Raw genomic sequence first — 22,881 nt, 5'->3', positions numbered from 1 at the left:
TATATTTCAGATGCAGGTAGATTGGTTACCATCTACCTCGACTGCTAGTCCCATTGAAGTGCCATATATATGTAACCCAAGTATCAAATTTGTACAGTGTGAGCAAAAATAGCAGTCGTTAGTGTTTGGTGTCGGTCTGTGACTTAGCCACTAGGTGGTGAGGAAGACTCGTAGTTCCATTCCTACAAAAGAGCTTTATTAAGCTGGCAAAGACTCAGTTTCAGATCTGGTATTAGTGCACAGGCATTGCAAGACCAAGATCACACTTGACTACAAGAATTAAGGAAATAGTGGATAAGGACATTTGAGGAGGGGAAAGTGTGGCTCAGTGATTATTAAAGACCGCAAGGAATAACACTGCAGTGATTTTTAAAGGGTATAAAAATGAAAGCATTTTTTTCCACATTATAGACAGATATACAGCTTTGGAATAAGGCATGTGCTGTTAAAAGAGGAAATATAGGCTGGCAATGGTAAATATTCCCAGGATAAAAGTAATAAAGTACCCAAGTTTTTTAATAACAAAATTGGGCAGAGCAAAGAAAAACATGTCATAGAGATCAACTTTGCTTTGGGACTGAGATGAGCATGAAGGCTAACTTCTTATGAAATTTGAACGTTTTTTGCTTCACTCTAGGAAAATTGACATATAAACAGAGTTATTCTAGATAAATTAAGCCATTCAGAAAGCTGTTCAAAGTAAGCCTTTGACTCCACTTAAAACAGGGTGCTGCCAGACAGACCAGCAGAAAGAAGTGAGAGAAGTTGGAAAATATCGAGGCTGTTTGAAGGTAGCGGAATGTGGGCAGTGTGAATTTCCCTCCTGCGGTGCCTGAAATGGTTAGACTCTCACATTTTCAAAGATCAGTCACCAGACCATCGCTTCATCTGAAAGAACTGTACCATTGGCAGCTGTTATTTGAAGACACACATTTTGTATGGGAAGGTTGTATCACTGCATGCATCAACTGTAAAAGACCTAATTCTTTAAAAAGAGGGGGAAAAAGGTCACAACGGAAAAGGTATGCATGTGATAGTAGTTGTAATGTCAATGTTTCTCAGCATTTGAAAATCTAAGAGCTTAAAATCCGTTTCATGGAAGATTGCCAACTGAAGTATATAACAATTTATATTATGGAACAGATGTATCTTGTGCTGCCTACTTATTGTGTCTTCATTTCTTGCAATATAAGACTGAACTGCTAAGATCCCAAAGCATGTGATCATTCCCAGCAGATAGTTAGGACTGTCACCTCGGAAATGTATTTAGTTGTCAACCAAATTTTTGCATGTAGCCTGTCAAACTTGACATTCTTTCCCAGGAACGCTCTGTGGCCCTGTCTGTTGGCTGCAGTTCATTTAACTAACCTAATGCTATCCCTGCACTCATTCTGTCTTCCTCCATAAAAATCAGCTGTGGTTGCTTCCCAGACATCCTCCTTTACACTCCTACCCAGATCTGACTAGAGATTCTGGCATGTGGGCTTGCACAAGTGTGGACATTAAACTTTTTCTCTCTCCATTTCCTCTCTTGGTGACCATCAGCGTTGAAGTTGCCTCTGAGCAGAGGACACTGGAGGCACCAGACGCACTGGGAGACAGTGCCAATTCTGGAGGTAACAACAGTGACTCTGAAGAGAGAAAAAGAAATAACAAACAAGTGGGAAAATACAGGAAGAGTGAACAGAAGAACAATTAAAAGAGTGAGGAAATAATGTGGGATCCTTTTTCCGGGACCAAGATTTTCCTTTTGTGGAATATGGGATTTGCCACATTGCATTTCTGGGCCACAAAGACAGACATTTAAAAGCATCTTTCAAAACGACTCTCTGCAGTCTGGTTGGGATTGGGGACCATGACTCATGCATGGTTATTTGCGAGTTGAATATTTTCCATTGATATGTTCAAATACCTACCTAGGTTGAAAAGGCAATTTAAAATTGTTACACTGATCTAGCAGTTTATCTGAAAATTCAAATGCAGAAAATACAAATGATGTTTCCTCAGCAAGCCTCACTTGGCCACCACATCCTATGTGTTTATCACATTACACAAGAAGTTCTAGGTAGACACAAAGCTCAAGTACTCGCACAGCTGGGTTTTGCAAAATGCACGAAATACACATGCAGCTATAATGTACTCACAGTGACATAGACAGGATCCCAGTTTGGATAATAATGATTAGATTAACAAGTTAGAATTTCTGTGTTAGTTGCTCTCTAGACAAGGAGATTGACTTTAAATGTGACTGCTTTTCTCCTAGCTCCTCTTGTATCTCTTGTACGTATAGATGTGGTCTTTAGATACATGGTTTAGTTGTGGACTTGGCAGTGCTAGGTTAATGGTTTGAATCAATGATCTTAAAGGTCTTCTCCAGCCTAAATAATTCTATGATTCTATGATTCTATCTCATCATCAGAATAAATGATGCTATGATTCTTCTATAACATCATCAGAATAAATTTTGATCAGACCAATTAGTATTACATTACTACAAATAAGGAATAACCCAATTGACATGAGAGCTGCTATGCTGGATCTGGGATAGAAATTAGATTAGAAAGTAATGAAATTCTGTCATAGAACGAACAATTTGAAATTATAGCACAGGCTTCTTCCCGTCTCTGTACTTTAAGAAACTTGTTTCTCTGTTGAAAGACATGGTGTGTGACTGGGTGTCTGAGATGTATGCTGTGTAATAGCCCCTTCACCACTGCTGATAATGCACCATCAAAACAACTTCTCCTTTGGGGATTCTTTGTCACAAGTTAATTTAGTCCTATTATGTCCCCAGACCAAGATTTACAATGAAGAGGTGATGACATTTCTGTGATACCGTCAGTATATGTCTCAGATGATTCATACAGGTAATTTCAAATAAGAACCCATAAAACACAGCCATATCATGTATTTGATAAATGCTACACTGTTTAGAACAGCTGTTACAGCAGTTTAGTTTTAGAGTTTTAAATATCATGCTGCCATCATTTACCAAAATTTCTCCAGAAAAGTAAGCTACTTTAAATCAGACTGAATTTCAAAAGGAAAACTCTTATATACAGGACTAGAGAGACTTGTAGATATGAACTCAAATACATGCACTCATATGCAATGCACTTGCAAATTACAGACCCAAAGTTAGAAGGTCTTCCACAACTAGAAATAACGAGAGTGATGCATTTCATTAGAAAGAAGAGAAACTTTCCTTTCCAGTGCTTCAGAACTATGCATCTATTCTTACTAATATAGGAAGCTGGCAAAATACCACCTTTTGTGCAGTCTACTGGAACAGATGTGAACAGTGACCCCAAGCACTCATACCAGCACAACTTTGGGAGGAAGAAAAGGGAGAATGGAAATTTTTTTAACAGGCACATTTGGAATTACTAAATGTAGTCTCACCAAAGGGACCTACTGATAGGCTGGTGCCTGAATTGGCTATACATGACAGATGCTGTCTATCATGTCCCTGTGGTAGTATTATGGTTCTGTGGATTCTTTTCAGACACAAAAATCCTCATTAGAGGTAGCTGAAAAATGGAGCACTGAAACTATGACAATGTAATAATTTTTCATCTAAGCTTGTCCATTTTTTAGTTTGACGGAGAGATTCCTTATTTGAAGGAATGCTGATTGTAATTCCATCCCTAATTCATGCATATCTCCTTATGTAGAACTCCAACAATAACCTTTTATTGTTGTACAAATCAAAGAAAGATGATGTGTCACTTCAGGTAGTGAGGTAAGTTGAAGAAGTTTCTCTTAAGTGAACGTTTTCTGCTTTAGAGAGGGGCTTGCCTAGGCTAGACAGCAGCAGAAGCAGTAACAAATGTCTATGCAGACATTATGCCAACATATTTATGCTGTACGGAGTGTGTAAGTACGTAAATATTTACATATGCAATTATAAGAAAATAGGGTCCATAGGAGCTTACTTATATGTAGCAGGCAGAACATTTTCACCTCTTTGCTGTGCTTCCTTGTTTACTTATTTATATTCAGACAAAGGAAGTGGTAAGGCTGACTAGCTGACAGCTTTTCTGAGAAGAGACCATTTTGTATTAGAGGAAGCAGTATCTCTCTTGGATGTCCTAACAAAGTAGTTCTAAATTAAAAAAAAACAACAGGTCTTAAACAGAAGCAGCTGGGTATTAGGCGAGGAATTACCGGACAGGCTGGAGGTGGTCACACACAGGGAATATATGGCTGTTTCATCGATCGTACTGCTATGAATGGTGTCTAACTGCCTAGAGGAGAAAACTTACAATGGATTTGCGAAACATTCCCTACCGTTCAGACGTGGTTGCATGGAACCCAGATGACTTAGCAGAATATTTTAGGACGGTAAGTTTAACTGTGTTACATCTTTGTATGATGGAGGAGCAAACTACTGTAGCGTTGTTTGTGCTAAATTTACATATTTTTATAATGGGCAAAGCTTGCTGCAAAACTAAAAGCAAAACCACTGACAATTAAGAAGCCAAGCTAAACTGGCCAGTAAAATATATAAATGAATCTTGAAAGTGTGTTTTAAATTGGGTATAAGAGAAATTCACGGCCTTTCAGAGAAAATATACGCTTTACTACAACAGTCATTGACATACATATATTAACAGTTGTAGAAAGATTTAATGTGTGAAGATTACAAGTTTTCTAGGTCTTCAATGATTTTCAGAGGAGATTTTTTTTTTTCAAATTGCTCGGTATTTACAAATGAGCCTCTGAATGCCTTTGCTAATCACATCCATGAGAATCCAGCCAGGAGCTTACCAGTTGTGGATACACAGACTCCTAATTTTTTTAGGCTCAGTCAGAAAAACCTTTCACCTTTTGGTTTGACTTCCCTATTCTAAAACAACTTGGGCAAAACTCACAGCTCAAGATTACAAGATACCCCTTCTTTCCTGTCACCGTTACTTTTTCTGACGTTACCGTGTGTGACCAGCTAGGAACTTTTATTTCTTCTGACATCTTTTTCACATGTGACAATCTCTAAATTTCATTTTACAATTCAGAGGAGTTTCCACTTTGAAAGACATTCACTGCCATATTGGCAGGAATTCACTGCCAATATATATCCTCTGCACAGTGATGCTGACGCCTTTGTAATTGCTCAGGAATGTGTAACTCAGCCAATTTTACTGAAATTTCATTTCTGTGCATTCTCTCTAAATTGCTCATTTTTCAGTTCACATCGGAGACAGGGCCTGCTCCACCTTCCATTGCAACTGAATACATTCCTCCCAAAGCCCAAGGTGGTCAGCCTGGAATTTAACATTCAGATCAATCAGAAGATTTGGGAAGGTTTTCCAAGCAATGCTGGCATAGCTGGTTACTTTTCAAGTGAGCTGTCAGATTAGACTTGTAAAACCTAGAACAATTTGGGCTTCATTTTGAAATCATGCAAAATGTATTGTTTCAACAGCTCCTATAACTCTATGAGAGTTTTCTTTGCGGAGTTGAGGCAAGTTTGACGCTAGAATGCAAAACTAGCTAATAAAGACAAGTAGATCAAACACAAAGTCTATGTCTACCAAATCTCCAGAGAAGTGAAACTGCCAACTACTTGCAAACCTCTAATTTTAGAGTGCAGGGGTTAATGGCACAGGAAAGCGAAACGAAGAGCTGGAGATGGAACAGATGAGATAATTATCTACAGACAACTTCAGACAAATATAAAAAACATTACAACACTGGTGCATAGTGGTTTGGATTACCATTTCCAAGAGACTAAGAAGGGAGACAGCTTCCTGAAAGAGCTGATAATGATATCCTTAACAGTGATAAAAGGATTAACTCTAAGTTCTATCATAACTGAAAAGGCCCCGTTACATTAATTTTTGAGTACACCCCCTCTACTGGTCCAGATACCCCCAGGATAGAGATAATCTTGGCATTCCACTTTTGGGGAGGTGAATCAGAGCAAAAGCTGCTTAAAATCATCTAAGAAATCTGTGTAAGACAATAATGTCAGCCTAAGTCAGACAGCTCTGGCCAACTGCCATAAGTGACCAGATCTTCTCCCCATATAAACTCATACGATTTCCCTCACACATATCATTAAAAGGTTGAATGTTATACCTTAGGAATGCTTTATTTGCATCTGACTCACATATTTTGCCTGCAGCCATATGTTCAAAGACCAGGACTCAAGTCCAAGAGGGATAAGCAATTTTTTTTCCTTCTAAACCGAGATAATTGTGGGATGATTTTCAAAGGACAATCATATTCAAATCTCCTCTTACCTGAAGTGATTAGTCATGACACAGGGCAGTAGTAATATTCTCATCAATTCATTGTTAGCTTACACCTTCATATTAGCAAAATTCAGCCAGCATACACACCAGTAATTTATGTAACAATACTATGATGTACTACTGGCATGAATAAAGTCTTCAGTTTCTATCAAATAAGAATTCCTCATACTTAACAGTAATAACATCTAATTTATGATTCTATGTATGTTAACTTAAAGCCTATGTTAATTTAAACCATGCATTCAAAATAGGGAAGGACCAATAAAGCACCAAACCTTCAAATATTTCTAAAGACTTTAATTTTTTTTTTAGTAAAAGCAAAGATGTTCATATTTGTAATATCCCGAGGGTTATTTTTAATAGCTAAACGGCATTTTTCATCAGTTACTTTAAGAAAGAGATTAGGTCTCAGTCACACTGGTGTGTTCTACCAAGTCTAGCAGTTGCCCACTGCTGCATACAGACTTGTGCTTCACATAGCATTCACTATATGAAAGAGACGTTATTTACAGTTTTAAGTCCTCAGTCTGCACAGAAGTCTTAATTTGTATCCTAAAATGTTTAACAGAGTTAGGCCTGTTTCTGCATATGAGTAATTGAAGGTAGCTCCTAAAATACTCTCTCAGCTGTTCAGATATTTTCAGCATCTGCCCTCATATAACACCAAGTTACAGGATTACTCCTTAAAATGAATAACTAGAATAGAACTAAGAAAAGACATGATGCTCTCTATAAGATGTTATCTGCTTTTGGGGAATTATCCCAGCAACACATGATCATTTGTCTGCATAGCTTTCACTAACTCAGGTTTCGGCAGGACCAGAACCATTCTTCTGTCTTGAAGGCTCCAAAAAGTCACTTCATCTGCCTGCTCTTTGGGTTCCATCTGGTATGGACTTGATCGGCTTTAAACAGACAAAATGTATTCTAGCAGGATCAAAAATATAAGTTGTGTTCTCACATTGTGCTACTACTGTTCAAATAAAACCCTTAAGACACCCACTGGAAATATTTAAGAGTCATGTCTTCCTAAATGAGGCTAGTTTTTTGTGTGGTTTTGTTTTTGGTTTTGTTTTGTTTTTTTTTTTTTTTTTCTAAATCCCCCAAATTACTGTTAAATTTTTGGCTGGTAGGACCAGGAGTTTTCTTTTCTTATGTACATGATCAACTTCTAAAATGCCTGTCCTTGTCCTAGATGCTAATGTAAAACATAATATTGTGGAAAAGCTTTCCAAATGTTATAGGTATTATAGATAATTTCCAGGATTATCAAGCAACATTTCCATCAAGAAGAGGAAGCCTTTTGATCACAACAATGAATTCAGCGACTGGAATCAGGGTTTCAGTGTTCCAATATACTAAGGATTTTGCTGTACTTCCTGTTTTCTGCAACTGTTCATACCAGTCAGTACCACAACTATCTATTTTCCAAATATTTCTTTGGGCCAGGCAACTGGGAGGTGGTTTTTAAATGTGATGAATTACATGTTCCTAAATGGATGAAAATCCTCAAGTCCACTGAAGAATCTTTGTCTTAAAAATCCACATTTACAGAACAAAGTGAGCCTTTTCGACAGGCTCAAGCATACAAAAACGTAACTTGAAGTATCTACCCAAAGCTATGCGTGTTTATTCTTATAATTAAGGGGTGTAATAATCATCTTCTTTTCATTGACAGTTGAAGTATAAGGACTGTGAGAAAGTCGTGAGAAAGCACAGCATAAATGGGCAAAGGTTTTTGGTAAGTAGAGTTGTAAAATTCCTTCCTGTAAAATTCCAATCGATTGTTTCGACTCCTCGTTAGCTCACAGTTGGTTACTACGGTATAAATACCAGAAGTAAATGTCTTTGCTAAAATCAGGCAAACATCTTGATTTAAATATGGAACGCTGAGAACCCAAGCATGTTGTTTAATATGCATCTATTTTAGTATTTTTTAAAGTGACAGGGAGGTTATAAAACCACAGTCTTATCTTGAATTCATCTCTTCCTTTATAGGAAGTGCTTGTTTTCAAATATTAACTACAGAAAACTCACATTTATTAATTGCCTTCTTCTGCTAAAGAAGACACAGACCTGGTCAGAATGACTGCCCTTCTATTGTAATCACTACTTCATGCCTCTCTAGTTAAAATTAGATTTCTTCTGCAGCAATACACAAAATCAATGAACTACAAGAGCACCAAACCTAGTAAGCAAAGTCCCAGTAGGTTTAAATCAACACTGCTCCAGGCTTTATCAACAACTTAACTGCACAAAAGCTAACAACTTCCATTGACATAGCTGCTGTTTTCAGGTCTTAAATACACATCCATGAAGATGTGTAAGGGCTTTTATTATTACTTCATTTTACCCCCCTTTTTTTTTTCCAAAATATTAACTATTCTATTTTCCCCCAAAGAAGTCATTTTGACGATCTGTATAATTAGTCATAATGGGGAAATCTATTCATACCTCTTCTAAAGCCTTCTTATTTTTTATTTACTTGTCCTAACCTATCGAGCTTTTTGACATTTCATTGAAACGCAACATAAAAACTTTCAAGCACCTAGGGACAGGGTATTACACCTCCCTTTTACTGGGTGGAGTTAGATTTATTCAGATGTGTGCCATAGAATTTATCCTACTAACCCCTAAGAGATTCTCCTTAGCTCGAGCACTAAGGATCTGTGGCTGGAGTGGGAGTTCTTGCTCTGGAAGCATTATGAAATTCTGGACGTTTGTGAGGTACAAATAGCAAAAGCAGTAACTGTGGTTTTTGTAATTTTTTATTATTTCCAAAGTGTTTCTGTAACTACATAGCTCAGAGTGCAGTGTTTTTTCAGAAGCATCTTAATAAGATTCAAAGGATGCTTTTCTATTAAGCAAGCAAGCAGGTGCTCATGCCTGCTGAGACTTTTTTTTTAAGCTTTTGACCTACTTGTCAATTGTATAATGCAAAAAACGTTCTCTTGTTAAGCAGAACAACAAAAGGAGACTTTAAGTGGAATATTCTAGAGTACAATGCAATCTTGATAAAATTGCTTCTCAGTATGAATGAGTTTTCTAAGAAATATCTTCTTACATTTTGTAAGTTATTGGAAACTGCCAAATTACATTTGCACAGAAGAAACTGGTAAGATTGAGTGTTTGCAGGTTTTGTATCTATTGCCAGATCTATATGGTAAACCTGACTGTAAAAATATTCCTGTCTTATTCATCAGAACAACATCCTGGTTTCAAAGTCACATTTCTGTATCTATTGGCTACCACAAGGAAAGTCCAGTTGAGATGTAGTAGGAATAAAACCAGAGGGATTCCATGTAACTTACTCTAATAAAATTCTCTAATATTTAAAATAACAACATGGCCCTTTAATGAGAGTTTAGACTCATAATAGCTGTCAGTTTTATCACCAGAATAGAATTCCAAGAGACAAGCTTAAAAAGTCTTCAGAAAAAAAAATGACAATTCTTCAGTAAATCCTGCAGGACATTTCCATAAAGGGGGTACATTTTTTTCTGTGTTTTACTCCTATGAGTACTCCCAGAGGCAAAATAGTGCTGGAAAACACAGATAGGATTTGTTCTGTCCTGAAAATCATTGATAGCATTGTGAACCAACTTGTAATTAGAAGCTTCTTATTGTTGGCAGTAAGAAGGACAGAAAGAACCAGACTATCATGCATGTTCTAAAGAGTTTGCGAAGCTTGTGATCAAACCGAAAAAAACACTTTCACAAAACTTTTCATATTACACTAATCTATCCTAAATTTGGTGTTGTGCATGATGGAAGAAGAGAGGAGCTGACTCTCTCTGCAGGAGCATCAGTAAAGCTCTCAAGACTTAGAACATCTCAGCTTAGGTCAGGAGTAATCTGCAATCTAATTGCTGTATTATGGTTGAAAGGGGAAGAAACACTCTCACCCCCTATCCCAGATTCTAGGAAGATTTTTGTTAGGCTGCCAAGGCTGCTCTTAAATCCAAGGAGTTTTCCAGCTACATCTCCACTAAAACATGTGATTTTACATATGCTGTGATGTTACAGATAAGGTTCTTAGACAAAAGTCCAGCAAATGGTGCTCTATTTTAAAATTTGCAGGTTTAGTCTAAAAATTTGCAGTCATGTGCAACTTTGCTTGATTTCACTAAGCAGACATGGAGTTCAATAAATCTAGCTTCTGAAGTCATTTAAATACCATATTTTTTAGCTGTGCTAAAAAGACATGAAGCAAAATAGCATAAAATCAGAATCTATGGTAGAAGTTTGCCTTCCTTACCAGGAACAGCCCTTTACAAAGGGCATTTCATCGTACATTGCCTTAAAACTACAAGTGTTTAAAAAAGCATTTGAAATATCCTGTCCTTTTATATTTACTGTGAGAAGCCTAATTCCAAAATTGCCAGGAATAATTCCACTGATGATTTCAAGCAGACGATGCATGTTCTGTTGAGTTCACACCTGTAATCAGCAGGATGTAGCTGTCTATTAATTGTTTGCCACTGTCCACTGAGATGAATTATAGTATCTCAAGACTTCTTCAATAATAAATACATAAAGGATATGTTTTCCTGTATGCTAGGTGATGGCAATGTACAATGAAAAGCAATATCCAGAAAGCAAGAGAAAGAAAAGAGGAAAAAAAAAAAAGAAGACAAAATAGTTCTGGAATTTTTTGGTTTACTGTCTATTCACCTGCTTTAGCTTAAGTATCTTTGACAATATCAGTTCTTCTGAGAAGCAGAGCAGTTATGGATTCTAACCTTGCATGTAAGTCAATGTCACAATATAACACCATTAAAGAACTGGGTTGGAACCCAAATCAGAAAAGCAAATTACTTAACTTTAACTTTGCACAGAGTCCCATTAATTTGTTATCAATACTGGAAGAATGGCTCACCTGCTGGTAAACAAACAAATTTACCCAACTCTCATCTGGTAAGACCTGGTTTAAGATTTTACTTGTCCTTACATATCTTCTTAACAAACTATCATTAAAACATTTTAGCTACAGAAATACTTCTCTTTGAAGTTAGATGGGATTATTTTGAAGTATTTTGTCTGTGAACAAATACACATGGTATTTATTAACCTCCCAGCTAGTTTAATACAACTGGCAGCAACATAAAGTAAAAACCAACATCCAGCAAAACAAAAAAAAATTGAGAGAGGCTTTTTTATTAAAATGGGTTCATGTCTCTTTGGAGCCATGGGATGGGCAGGCTGTTACCCTGCATTGCTTTTCTATGCACTTTATGTTCCTATCGGTTGAAACTTCATGCCCCGTTTTTGAATATGCACACTTCTGTAAGTCACAAGGTCTTCCATGGATAATATTGTGATACATAGCATGTGTTTCCTTTTCAGAACATGTCTGAAAATGATATTCAGAAATTTCCCAAACTGAGAGTGCCGTAAGTAAAACCAAACCAATTTAACAGTAAAAATACTCTTAGCTGGTCTGCAGTGAAAAGTCATAGGAAATGTTGGGCAAATGATTTGCAAGTGATTCAGTTAGAGGCCTGTTTATTGCACTGTACCGACAGAAAAAGAAGAATATTCCAAAATAAAAGGAGTGTTGTCATGACTGCTCAAGCACAATGATGCAATGCAAAAAAAATGTCTGGGGGGCGTTCAAAAGAACTCGTCCATAAATTCTTTGACTGACAGCAGCTACACAAAGGTTAAACGTTTTTGCGAGTGTACCTTTGAATAATGATTTTTCTTTTCACTGCTTAACTGCTGACTTTAACTCAAAGTAAATAAAATGTCAGGTATGTACACAACAGTTGAGGAGTTCAAGTGATTTTCATCATGTGCTTTTCCTTTAGGTAGGTGTTAAAGATAAATCAGGCTGGAACATTTGATTCAGTGTTAAATATCTTTGTTGCTAATTTCCCAGTTCCAGGCTCACTCTCTCTATGCATATTTTGATTTTGCTATGGGAGATCCAGTCTGCTTCGCCTTTTCTGATGCATCAGAGCTTCTGTGACATGTTTTGGTGAAGCTAAGAATACTGAAACATTTTGAAATACCTGTGTGGTCTGTCACATTCATGCACTCATGGGTAAGCTGGTGGCTAGATCTGAGGGCGGAAGGATACTGCTGTTCGGATTAGATATGCAAGGACTTGAATTCGAAAGCTTTGGACATGACATTTCTTAAGATCATATCGACATTTTCATAGAATAAGTTTCCCAATAATAGGGATTAGTCATGTATGATGTGTTAGTAAGGGGACCCTGATGCTATAATAAAAAGAGGCCCTGATATCTCTGCATTTTTGAACTTACTGTCAATTAAAAGCAACATTTAACTACGGTTACTGAGACTGGGGGACCAGAGTTACACCAGATTGTCTGTGAAAAACTCATCTTACCATACCGTAAAACACATTGCTTATAATTCTATAGTAATGTGGCCCTCCTTAACAGTCCTTTGGCAAAATTGCCTTGTTTAAACCTTTAATTTTGAGAACTTTTGGTGATTTCCTTTCAAATTCGTGGTCAAAAGTGGTTAGTGGAAGGTCTAATAAACACACACATACAAGAGATTAATGTCATAGGTGAATAGTTAAAACGATATCTGACAATGTGGAGTTGCTCCTATCTCCTCATCTAATCTATTGATATCTCAAAAATGTTTTGAAAATTTAGTTTTCGCAGTCCGCGCACCTTGTAACACTCTAGCAGAAAGTGAACAGATCTTTTGGGTTTCTCAACAAGAAGAGAACTTGAATTCAAGAGCTTTAAAAGAAGACTGAAGCTTGGTGCACAACTTGAAGAACTGAGTACAAAAGTAAATTAATCAATCCGAATTAAAGTTCTGGTTCTTAGCTTTCCCCACGCTCACTAAGACAGAAACAATTCACTAGAATATTGTGAATATACATGGAAAAAGGTTGGTGTGATGTGGGGTCCTCCATGTTATGCCACTGTTTAAAACAACAATTTAGAGATTTAATAGGAAAGAGAACTTGTTGCCATTAAAAAAAAAATGTAAAACAACAATAAAAAACAACAACAACAACAAAACCCAACGGAGTAAAATTCATGGGTAGAAAAACATGTCATTTTTTTTAATATAATTTCAGTGCTTTAGAATCTCTCTGCTCTCACCAAGGTGGAAAGTGCTTGCTGTTGACTTCTAGAACACATTCACTCCTTACTTTTCAATCATAATGCAAACCTCACCTAGTAGGAAGAGTTATTCTACAAGCTGAAATACACATTAGCATGTTGTCGTATCACACCTGAAACTTAAAAGTGCTAAAATCTGAGCATATTCTGTAAAAATGCTTAATAGAAATAGCAAGCACCACACTTACAGCATTGGCCAGTGGAATGAATAAAAGGTATATATACAAGAGAGATTGTTCTCCAGTAACTTTAGCGGGGTTATGCTGACCTACATGTACTGAGAACAGAACCCAGCATTTGCAACTATGTAAGATTTGCAAACCACAGCTTACATCCATACAGCTCTCCTAAGCTGGGTATGTGGTTTTACTAAGTATATACCTTTGAGCAAATCTACTGATCAAGTTTTGAATATAACTGTGTCATTACTTGGGGATGATTCTGCGACTTTTACAAGAAGCTTTAAGTGTCTAAGTAGGTATCATACAAAGTATGATAGGCCATTTCCTTAAACTAATACCCCCCACATACACAATCTTCTGCTATTATGAACAGAGTTACTATTTTGAAAGTTAATCTCCACCAACCATGCTACAGGTCCACATCTTTATGAATCTTCTTTTGGCTTCTTTTTAAATACCAAAAGAGGATTTAAACACCATTGTGAAAATTAGAATTCTTCATAAAATCTTTAAAACTCTACATTAAAAGGGCTGAACTCTTTATTGAAAACTTTGCTAAAAATTTTACATATATAAGGGCACCTTATAAAAGTGGCCGATGCATCCAGACAGTCCTGCAAGTTCTATTCTGGCAACCCTTCTGCAGGCAAAAGGCCTAACGGACAAGAAGTCTGCACAGGATTCACTGCACCTGCATGTGTATAGGCCACACATAGGTTTCTTGAGGGATCATAACAAACTCCACAGTCCTTTTACCTCAGTAGGGATTCCCCTTTCTTGTTTGCAGTCACCACCTGCCAGAAATACTGAGGTCTTGTATGCAAGGTCATCTTCACTGGCATAGTTAAGGAAATCTATTCCATGTGCCTATTCAGGCATTATATCTTGTGGAGGATGGAAAACGAAGACTGAATAAAGACTGAGTGTTTCATGGAGTATTTGAGAGTATCAAAACCAAAAGTTTTCTTCATCTTTGAGTTATGTGTAAAGCTGTACCAAACAGAGCATTAGACAACTGGAAACCCATGTGCCCTCCTTTCCTTGTAGTATCTAGGCCTTTAAATAAAGCCACAAGTTTGAAACTATTCTTCCATTTGGGGCTTCTCTGATAAATATGAAGTTTTACAGAATATTTACATTGATGATGCTGTCACTCTTTGGAACCATGAGACCTCTTTCACTTATGTGACTATTAAAGCAATCTTAGGGAGAAGTTTAGAAAATTAGCTTTAGTTAATGCTATATTTTGATTTAACATGGAAGCCTTTCTTTCATTCCCTATTATGTGCACAGTGGAATCAAAGTTGTAGCTCAGGTACAAGGTCCCAGAGAAAGAGGCAGAGTACAGTTAGCTCTACTCACCACTTCAGTTTCACCCTTTCCTTTAGACAAGAGGGAGGTGGAAAAAGCCACTTGGTCTTTGCCAGTTCTGTGTCATGGTTGAACGGCTCTGGGTGGACATAGGGAAGAGGGAGTGAAGCGAGATTCTTGGACTGGTTTAAGGCTTCAGTTCAAAAGGCAGTACTCGGACACATGCTGAGCTTCAGACACTTCTTAAGCTAAATAGAAAATGCCACCACACAGTAATTCTACATGTCTATTTGATGACACAGAGTATCAGCTTTAAATCACTTGGTAAAATACTTACTTTTAAGTATACTAACCATAAGTAAGCCTAAGAATGTAAGCATAGTTGCCATTCTATGAAAAGTTAAATCCCTATCTGTTCCAGTGACCTACATAGATCTGCTATGGCACTGATGAAGGATCTTTGAAGACCTGATACTGCATGATTACCTGTGGTGGAACCCAGTCTCCAGGTTCCAGACCACGAAGAGTTTTCACTACTTAACTTGTTCACAGATTTAGTGGAAATTTATGGCTCAGGAGACGTTCAGCCATTATCACATTGCCACGGACCTTTAAGGAGCGGCAACATTTGGGCCAAGTAATCTATTGGTAGGAACACCTAACGCACACATTTTCTTCCTCTTCCCACTGAGAAATTAAAATAAATAATTGTGGCATGACCATCAGTGTTAGGGATTGGGCTATCAAGAATGCAGCTATCATCCTAAGTAAGAGACAGCATCACAGTTGACCTAACAATTTGTTCAGTTATTAATAGCTTAATTCAGTTGCAACCTGTTTTCTTCAAACATACACTATGCTTAACACTTGGCATTTTTGTAACAATATGAAAAACTGCAGTGTTATGTTTTTTTGTTGAACTAGTTCACATTACTCTTGTACTCATTATATCTTATGAAAGAACTATTGAAGTTAATATTAATACCACTAGGTTAACATGCACACCTGAAGCTTCACAAACAACACACTGCATCCTGAAAGAGTAAGGGGTACAATAGTGAAAAAGGGAAGGGATATGGTATATTTTACACAGAGCAGACATTATCTTAAGCACTAAATGAAACTCAGACCTAATCATAAGGTTGTAATTAACATTTTGATACAAACCTAAGGAAACAAAAGGCCAATATACAGCTTAAGGAACACGTGGAGTTTTCTTAATGCTCATCACTATTGGCAGTCACAGAAGGTCATAAAGATTTATACTTGTGGATAACAAACGTAAGTATTGCAAACTATTTTAAAGTACGTTCAACAGAATGTGTCTTAATGTGGTCAGAATTAATAAACAAGAAAAAGCAAAGATCTCATTCAAAATAATGTTGGTGGTTGGTCGATACCAGAACCATGATCTAAACACTGAAGTCAGTCTTTGCTACTGTTATTGTTTACTATCTTGAGAGAAAACATTTCCAAGTTTTCAGTAAGTCAAGGTACTAATACAGGCTGTTGATCCCTTTGGCTATCCTCAGTGACAGGTTGCCGACAAACCTGAGATTTGAATTTTTCAACCTTGGTCAGAAAGCTTATGGCATACCCCATAGCACTTGTGAAAATTTCCAGTAATAAAAAGAGCATCATTGCACTAAAGTACATAATTGCATCTGCCAGTTCAAACATGGTAAGTGTGCTGCATTCTGAATGGGACGATGATTCAGAGCCTACAAACATGGCACAGTCTGAAAGTCCTCTACTTTGAGGACAGTCTCAAAGCACAAACCTAAAATTTAAGAAATCTGTGGTGCCCTTTTAAAAAGGTATGTCTTGGGCAGAAGGGAATGTGTGCACACATGCTCTCTCAGATGGGATGCTAAAGATTGTTGAAAGGTTTAGAACATAACTGATACTCAGTCAGGTTTGAAGCCAACATAATAGTATTGCATCTGCCCAACACACTTTTCTCAAAGGTCAAAACAAAGACTTCATCACAAACTATGCTCTTGACAGTGTTCTATATGCAATTTCCTGGCCTTTGAGGACTTTGCCTTCCATCTCTCTCACCCATCTTAAGTCCTTTATCCCAGTACAGGTAGAATGGATTCTGGATTCTACTCACAACAATATCTGCAGTTAAGCGAACGAAAGCGAATTTTGGAGTACTGCTTTGGGGGTTGGTTGTGTGGTGTTTTTTTTTTATTTTCAACTTCCTGCCAGTGTTAAGCTAAGTGTCTGGCAGAGGAGGTAGAAAGAGAAAGAGAAGTCTGAGTAACATTTTCTGCAAGTGCTGTTGCCTTATCCTCTCCTATCATCCACTCCCACAACTCAGAAAGCAGTGTGGTTTTGGTACTTCCTTCCTCACATGGCTACAGACTCAGCTGCTCAGTGCACTGATCTTCTCTAATAATGTTCCTTGTAAAGTGTTACCTTTCTTGCCTTTTTCTAATAAATTCTCTGAGCCATTGGTTTGAAGCATTTCAAATAAAATTGAAGTAAAAATTAGACACTGTATTTTAAGCAGCAAATGACTCATTTTTTTGGCAGCACGATAAGATGAGCAACTTTTTCCTTTCAGTTTTTCCTCAAAAATCAGTTGATGTAAATCCTCACAGCAGCCAGCCCAGGTTTAGTCCAGAAAGCTTCCAAATGCTCCTGTCTCATGGAATTCTGAACTAAAAGAAGTATTAGCTGTAAAACCAGTGATCTTCATTTTCCTTCTTTAGCTGAAAATAAACACAATATTATGAAAGATCCTTCCTCTGCCTCTTCTACAACAGAGAATAAGCCACACACAAGTTCTGTAATCTACTTCTTAACCAAAGCACTGGTATATGCAGTGCACTGTTCACCCCGGAACATTTCCTGATGTTTTACATGGAATTTATTATTCACACGGCAACATCCTTATCACCTGCAGCAGAAGGAAATTTCTTGATTGGTTGGGAAAGAAGAGCAAGAGGAGCTCTATGTCCATAACTTGGCATGTTTCTTGCTTTATACAATTTGCTTGGGTAACGATGGCAGATTTGCTTCTTAAATTACTAACATTTATGCATGTGTTTATTTCAAAAGGGGTAAGTATGACATATTTGCTTCCAATCAGAAGAGTGCCAAGTACTCTCGTAAAAAAGAAAAACCAAAAAATATTCTTCCTCTGTCTTTCTATTTTCATATTTGGATCCCTGAGTACATATCCTTAACTTCAAATTACTCATCTTTGTCCTTTTCAGACAGCACAATCATACTGATCTGAAATTGCTTGTACTCTGATACTTACTGGCAGCCTGATTTGTCCCCATAGCATTTTCCATAATAAAACAGAGCAACCCTATGCCTTGAATTTATCTTTTAATCTGAATTACAGTAAAGTAGGTATTAGGAAAGCAGCAGGGGCAAGAGAAGGGATAGTCAAAATATGGAAAGATTTTTAGATGGTTCAGGATGAAAAAAAAAAAAAAAAAGTGTTTTTTTTGTTGGCTTTTTAAAAAGTATTAGATTGCTTCAAAGCTTGTCTTCCTCAAGTTCCAGCCCAGAAAATCAGTTAGACATGAAAGAGATGTACAAAGGAGGTCATTTGAAAAAACTAGGGGATTATTATTGCTGAGTAGCAGAAAAAGACATGAAAGAAGAAGAAAAACAAAATAGAGTGGTAACTCTGGCCATAAGCAAAGACTTTACAATGCTGATATAAAAGTTGATTGACCAGATCTAAAAAGTATGGAAAAGAATTCTGCACTAACAAACAATAAAGTTAAGATTTTACAGAATTTAGAATCTGAGGTAAACAGACATGTTGAGTTCCTGACTTTTTTTCATACTACTTTTATTTCCACAATTACTGTCTCTGATAGACCTGAATAATATAAGCTAGAAGTAAAATGGGTTCTTTTTAACCAGATGTATGTAACCAATTTGCTTTGGTTGTCACAGGATTTTCTCGGTGGGACTTTCCTCAAAAAGAAATACTGAGAATTAAGTATCTGACCATGACTCATCATAAGCTTTCTTTGAAACAAAAACTTTATTTGAAACAAAATAATCATAGAGGCAAACTTCCTTACTAGCAGAGCAGAATTCTGTTGCTGTCAGTGGACTTAATTCTGTTAATCTCAGTAATGACTGCCCTGTAACCTCAGAGCTGTTCTCAGGGAGTCAGTCAATGTAAACACTCGCAGTCCCAGATACCTGTGCTGGCTATGGATGCCAGCAATAGTAGCAGCATAAATGCATGGTCCTGACTGAAATATTACTCAAGATTGCATTTCATTGGTCGTTATTCACCCTACTGCTGTACTGTCATGGTTTAGGCCGAATATTCCATGAATATTTTTGTCCTGTCCTGCAAATGCGTTACAACATGGAACTAAATCAACCTTTTCACCTTCTTTACTGGAGAGATTCTGGATTAGGTATATCTTGGTTGCGGAAGGAGAGAGACAAAAAGAATGCAGCAGACACAGGGTACATTTAATCCCTGCTTTTGCAACCATAAGTTTGGTAGAAGCTGTTTCCTGAAGCATTATCTGCTTTTTCCATGCAAAGTAATACAAACGCAATCACCATTATGTAAAGCAGTGTTCTAGCGCGTGATGTCTACCACACCCAAAGTTTCTAAGGCTTGCTGGGTTTAATGTTTATTTTTAAACTTGATCCAACAATATGGGGTTTTATCTATGTAAAAACAGTCTAGTTTTCAATTGGATATGCTATAGTGCAACTTTGTAGAAGATGATAAATTCAATATACTTACCACATAGTAAATAGCAATTCTGAATTACCAGATTTAATTTAGCAAATATTGAGGGAAAGCAGCTATGAAAACAACTGATAAATTTCAAGGAGTTTTTTTTTAAACTATATTTGTGTTTCTTTTAAACAGAATTGTAAGTAAATTAAGTCAAGAAATAAACAGAAATGAAGGGAGGCTATCTTTCCTTCCAAAATGGTAAGTAAAAGAATTCAGCTTTCTTTTTCAAAAATTTCAATATATCTTTTCTGCACGGATTTGCATTTGATCAATAATACGTGGCTCAGAGGGATAGCCTAGAAATCACATAAAATAAAATGCTGTGTTGTTAATGTCACCTGTTAAGAATATCAAAGCCTGAGCCCACGTACACCCTAGGTACTTCTGCCATGTCCAGAACCAAGTAACCTATAAATTCATACAATTTTCCACCTGAGTAAATCAATCTTTAGGAATGCTATAAAGCCTAGGCATACGTTATTGCATTAATGAGTCATCATGAATGCATTTCACAGACCTATTATATTGTTAAACTTTTAAATACTTTATGACTTACCATTAATATAATATTTTTGCAATAGAACGAGCAAAAATTGCAAGAACATTGCATGAGAAAAGAACAATTTACATATACAACAAAAATAGAATCATCAAATAGTTTGGGTTGGGTGGGACATTAAAGGTCATCCAGTCCAACCCTCCTGCAATGAGCAGGGACATCTTCAACTAGATCAGGTTGCTCAGAGCCCCATCCAGCCTGACCTTGGATGTCTGGTCTACATAACATGGTTTTACATCATCTGATAACATGATTTTACACCCTTGCATTAACTAGAGTTCAAAACTAGACTTGAAATCCATAAAAATATTTATCAGCCCTACAAATATTTATAAACTTGACTATCAGCAGCTTGAATGGAGTTAGTAAATAAAGTTTCTATTTTCAGGACTGGGGCCCCTGGTAAATTTATTTACTGAGTCCCCTTGTTTCTAAACACTGAACCTCACTGACTTGAATTTTTTTCAAGACAGTTTAGCTTACATTTAGGACCCTGCATGTGAAATATGAAGTAGTGTGGCTTTGGCATTTTGGACAGAGTTAAACTCATCTATATATACTTCATTCTGTTGTTAAGGCTAACCATTACCTTTATTTGCAATAGATTTAGTATGCTTCAAACATTTAAGAATGGCAAATGCAAGGAATTTATTTGCTTGTATCTTTGTTGTAGGGCACAAACACAAAAATGTCCTGAAAATCCAGGTAAGCGTGTACTGGCAGATAGTCTCTAACAACAACAAGTGTTTAAAAATATTAAAATATTAAGTTAATCCTTGCAGGGGGGTGGGGGAGGGGGGGGAAGCCAAAGCAGCAACAGGAAAAAATGAGAGCATGAAGAAACTGCAGAAATAATAAAGAGTAGTTACAGGAGAACAAGAGAACAGGTAAAAAAAAAAAAAATTAAAATAGAAAAGATGTTTAAGAAAGGCAAGAGCAGAGATACTTACATAAGCATCCCCAAACTGCCTTTCTTTAACCCAATACATAGTATCTGCGCTTATATATTTCTGTTCCGACACCTCTGCCCCTGGCCCCTACTCCTAGCAGCACCCTATATTAGAGAGGCAAGCTGCTAGCCATCTGCCATGTTCTGAAGTTTTATTTCAATTATTTTCTTAATAGGCCATGAGCACTTAAAATTTCTGCAAGCTACCATGTTCCCCCAGTCCTACTGAAGTTAAAAAACCTTTTGATATGAAAGCTAATATAGTATTAAACAAACAGATAAGAAGTCTTCGCTCATTCTGAAAGCATTCTACTTCAAATTATAATTAAAACTGGAAGTGTAGGACAAACTTGAAGTGATAGCACATATATCATCATACAAGAACAGCTATACTCTTAGTTTTGAATCAGAATGTTATTTATAGTACCTTTCATGACTGCCTGCCTTTGAAAGACCTGCCTTGTTCCCGTGACATAGAATTGTGGTTCAGAACTGCTATGGGATTTGTTGTATCCTTTTTGTCAAGTTACATCTTGACAGTTTAAAGTTGCACATGCTAAGAAGCCTGTGGTTATGCTTCTTTACACAGGATACAGTCAAGAAGATGGTGGCTGGTCTTCATTTGTGAGTATCAGGATTAACAAAACCTACTGGTTGAATGGATTACCTCTTCTGTAAGATCTATCATTTCTTGCATTCTCTACTTTGGGCACCACGCATGGATGGAGCAATGGCAGGGCTTGTTAGGATGAGGAGAAAGAGAAGCAGGACCGTGAATGACTGGAGTAGCTGCATACAAATTTCTTCACAGAGAAAAGAGTCTCCCCCAGTAATGCAAGGCAGAGCTTCAGAATGGCAGTCCTATACAACTGGTTCAAGTAGAAGCTGAGTCTACTACCATGTCTCCACAGAACCTCAGCTGAATTTTATATACCTATTTCAAGCTCTTAAAAAGGGTGGTTAGTATAGGAAAGGTTGCTATGTTATTCAATGGCAAATTCTTGCCATTTTATTCTCCAGAATTGGTTTGTTGAAAAATCTAATTTTTTGAAGCCAACTAGACTGCAAAAGTTCCTTTTGCCTTTTGGCATAGAAAATGCATTGGTAAATGTCATTACACGAAGCATCCACAACTCAGTCAGCTAAATTAAAAAGCTGGCTGATGTCCAGTCCAGAGCCAATTTTTTTTTGCAAAAATGGAGAGTAATTTTTAAAAACCACCTGCTACTTAGTTTTCAGGAGATTTGCAGCTATTTTAGGAGCACAAAAGGTAAAAATAACCACCTGTAGAGCAGCTGGGCTCTATGTCAACACAGAGCTAGTCTGGAACTTTCAGCCAAGATACCAATGACAAACTGAATAGTCTTTTTCTTGAAAGCCTCAGCAGACTGCACAGAAGACGTGCGCAATGACCACTACTGGATTTTCACTGTGTTCTTACTAGGTCCTGCAAGCTGTATAAGCTGTTTTCATCCTGATCAGCGGAGGGCACCAAGACCCATTTCAGAGGCCTCCTTTTTTCTGACGCATTTTAAAATAGTTGAATTGCAGGTTGTAGAGTACCTGATATTAAGTAAGGAAGAACATCAACAGGCATCAACTGATGCTCCAGTGTGTTTTTAGGAAGCACTGAATTGTTTGCTGGTGCCTTGTTTGTTACCTAAAACAAAGGCACTGTGCATTTCAATAAGCTAACACCTTATCTTGACCTCCCACTGCAGTTACTGTTATAAAATACTTGTTTCCTTTCTTAAGCTGTCG

General features: G+C 37.0%; 1 protein-coding gene across 1 annotated transcript in view; it reads left to right on the top strand.

Moving 5' to 3' along the window:
• Nucleotides 1–4,165: 4,165 nt before the first annotated feature.
• Nucleotides 4,166–22,881, top strand: part of LCP2 (lymphocyte cytosolic protein 2) — a 32,482-nt gene continuing 13,766 nt past the window's right edge. The window contains exons 1-6 of the mRNA XM_082489686.1: nucleotides 4,166–4,344; nucleotides 7,936–7,998; nucleotides 11,604–11,650; nucleotides 19,745–19,810; nucleotides 20,845–20,876; nucleotides 21,710–21,744. Coding sequence (XP_082345812.1) covers nucleotides 4,267–4,344; nucleotides 7,936–7,998; nucleotides 11,604–11,650; nucleotides 19,745–19,810; nucleotides 20,845–20,876; nucleotides 21,710–21,744 — 321 coding nt within the window. The 5' untranslated portion in view covers nucleotides 4,166–4,266. The remainder of the gene's footprint in view (nucleotides 4,345–7,935; nucleotides 7,999–11,603; nucleotides 11,651–19,744; nucleotides 19,811–20,844; nucleotides 20,877–21,709; nucleotides 21,745–22,881) is intronic.

This window comes from Vanellus vanellus, assembly GCF_965231255.1.
Source record: "Vanellus vanellus genome assembly, chromosome: 13".
Classification (NCBI taxonomy): domain Eukaryota; kingdom Metazoa; phylum Chordata; class Aves; order Charadriiformes; family Charadriidae; genus Vanellus; species Vanellus vanellus.
The sequence above is the reverse complement of the archived record's forward strand: the minus strand, read 5'-3'. Positions and strand labels throughout refer to the sequence as shown.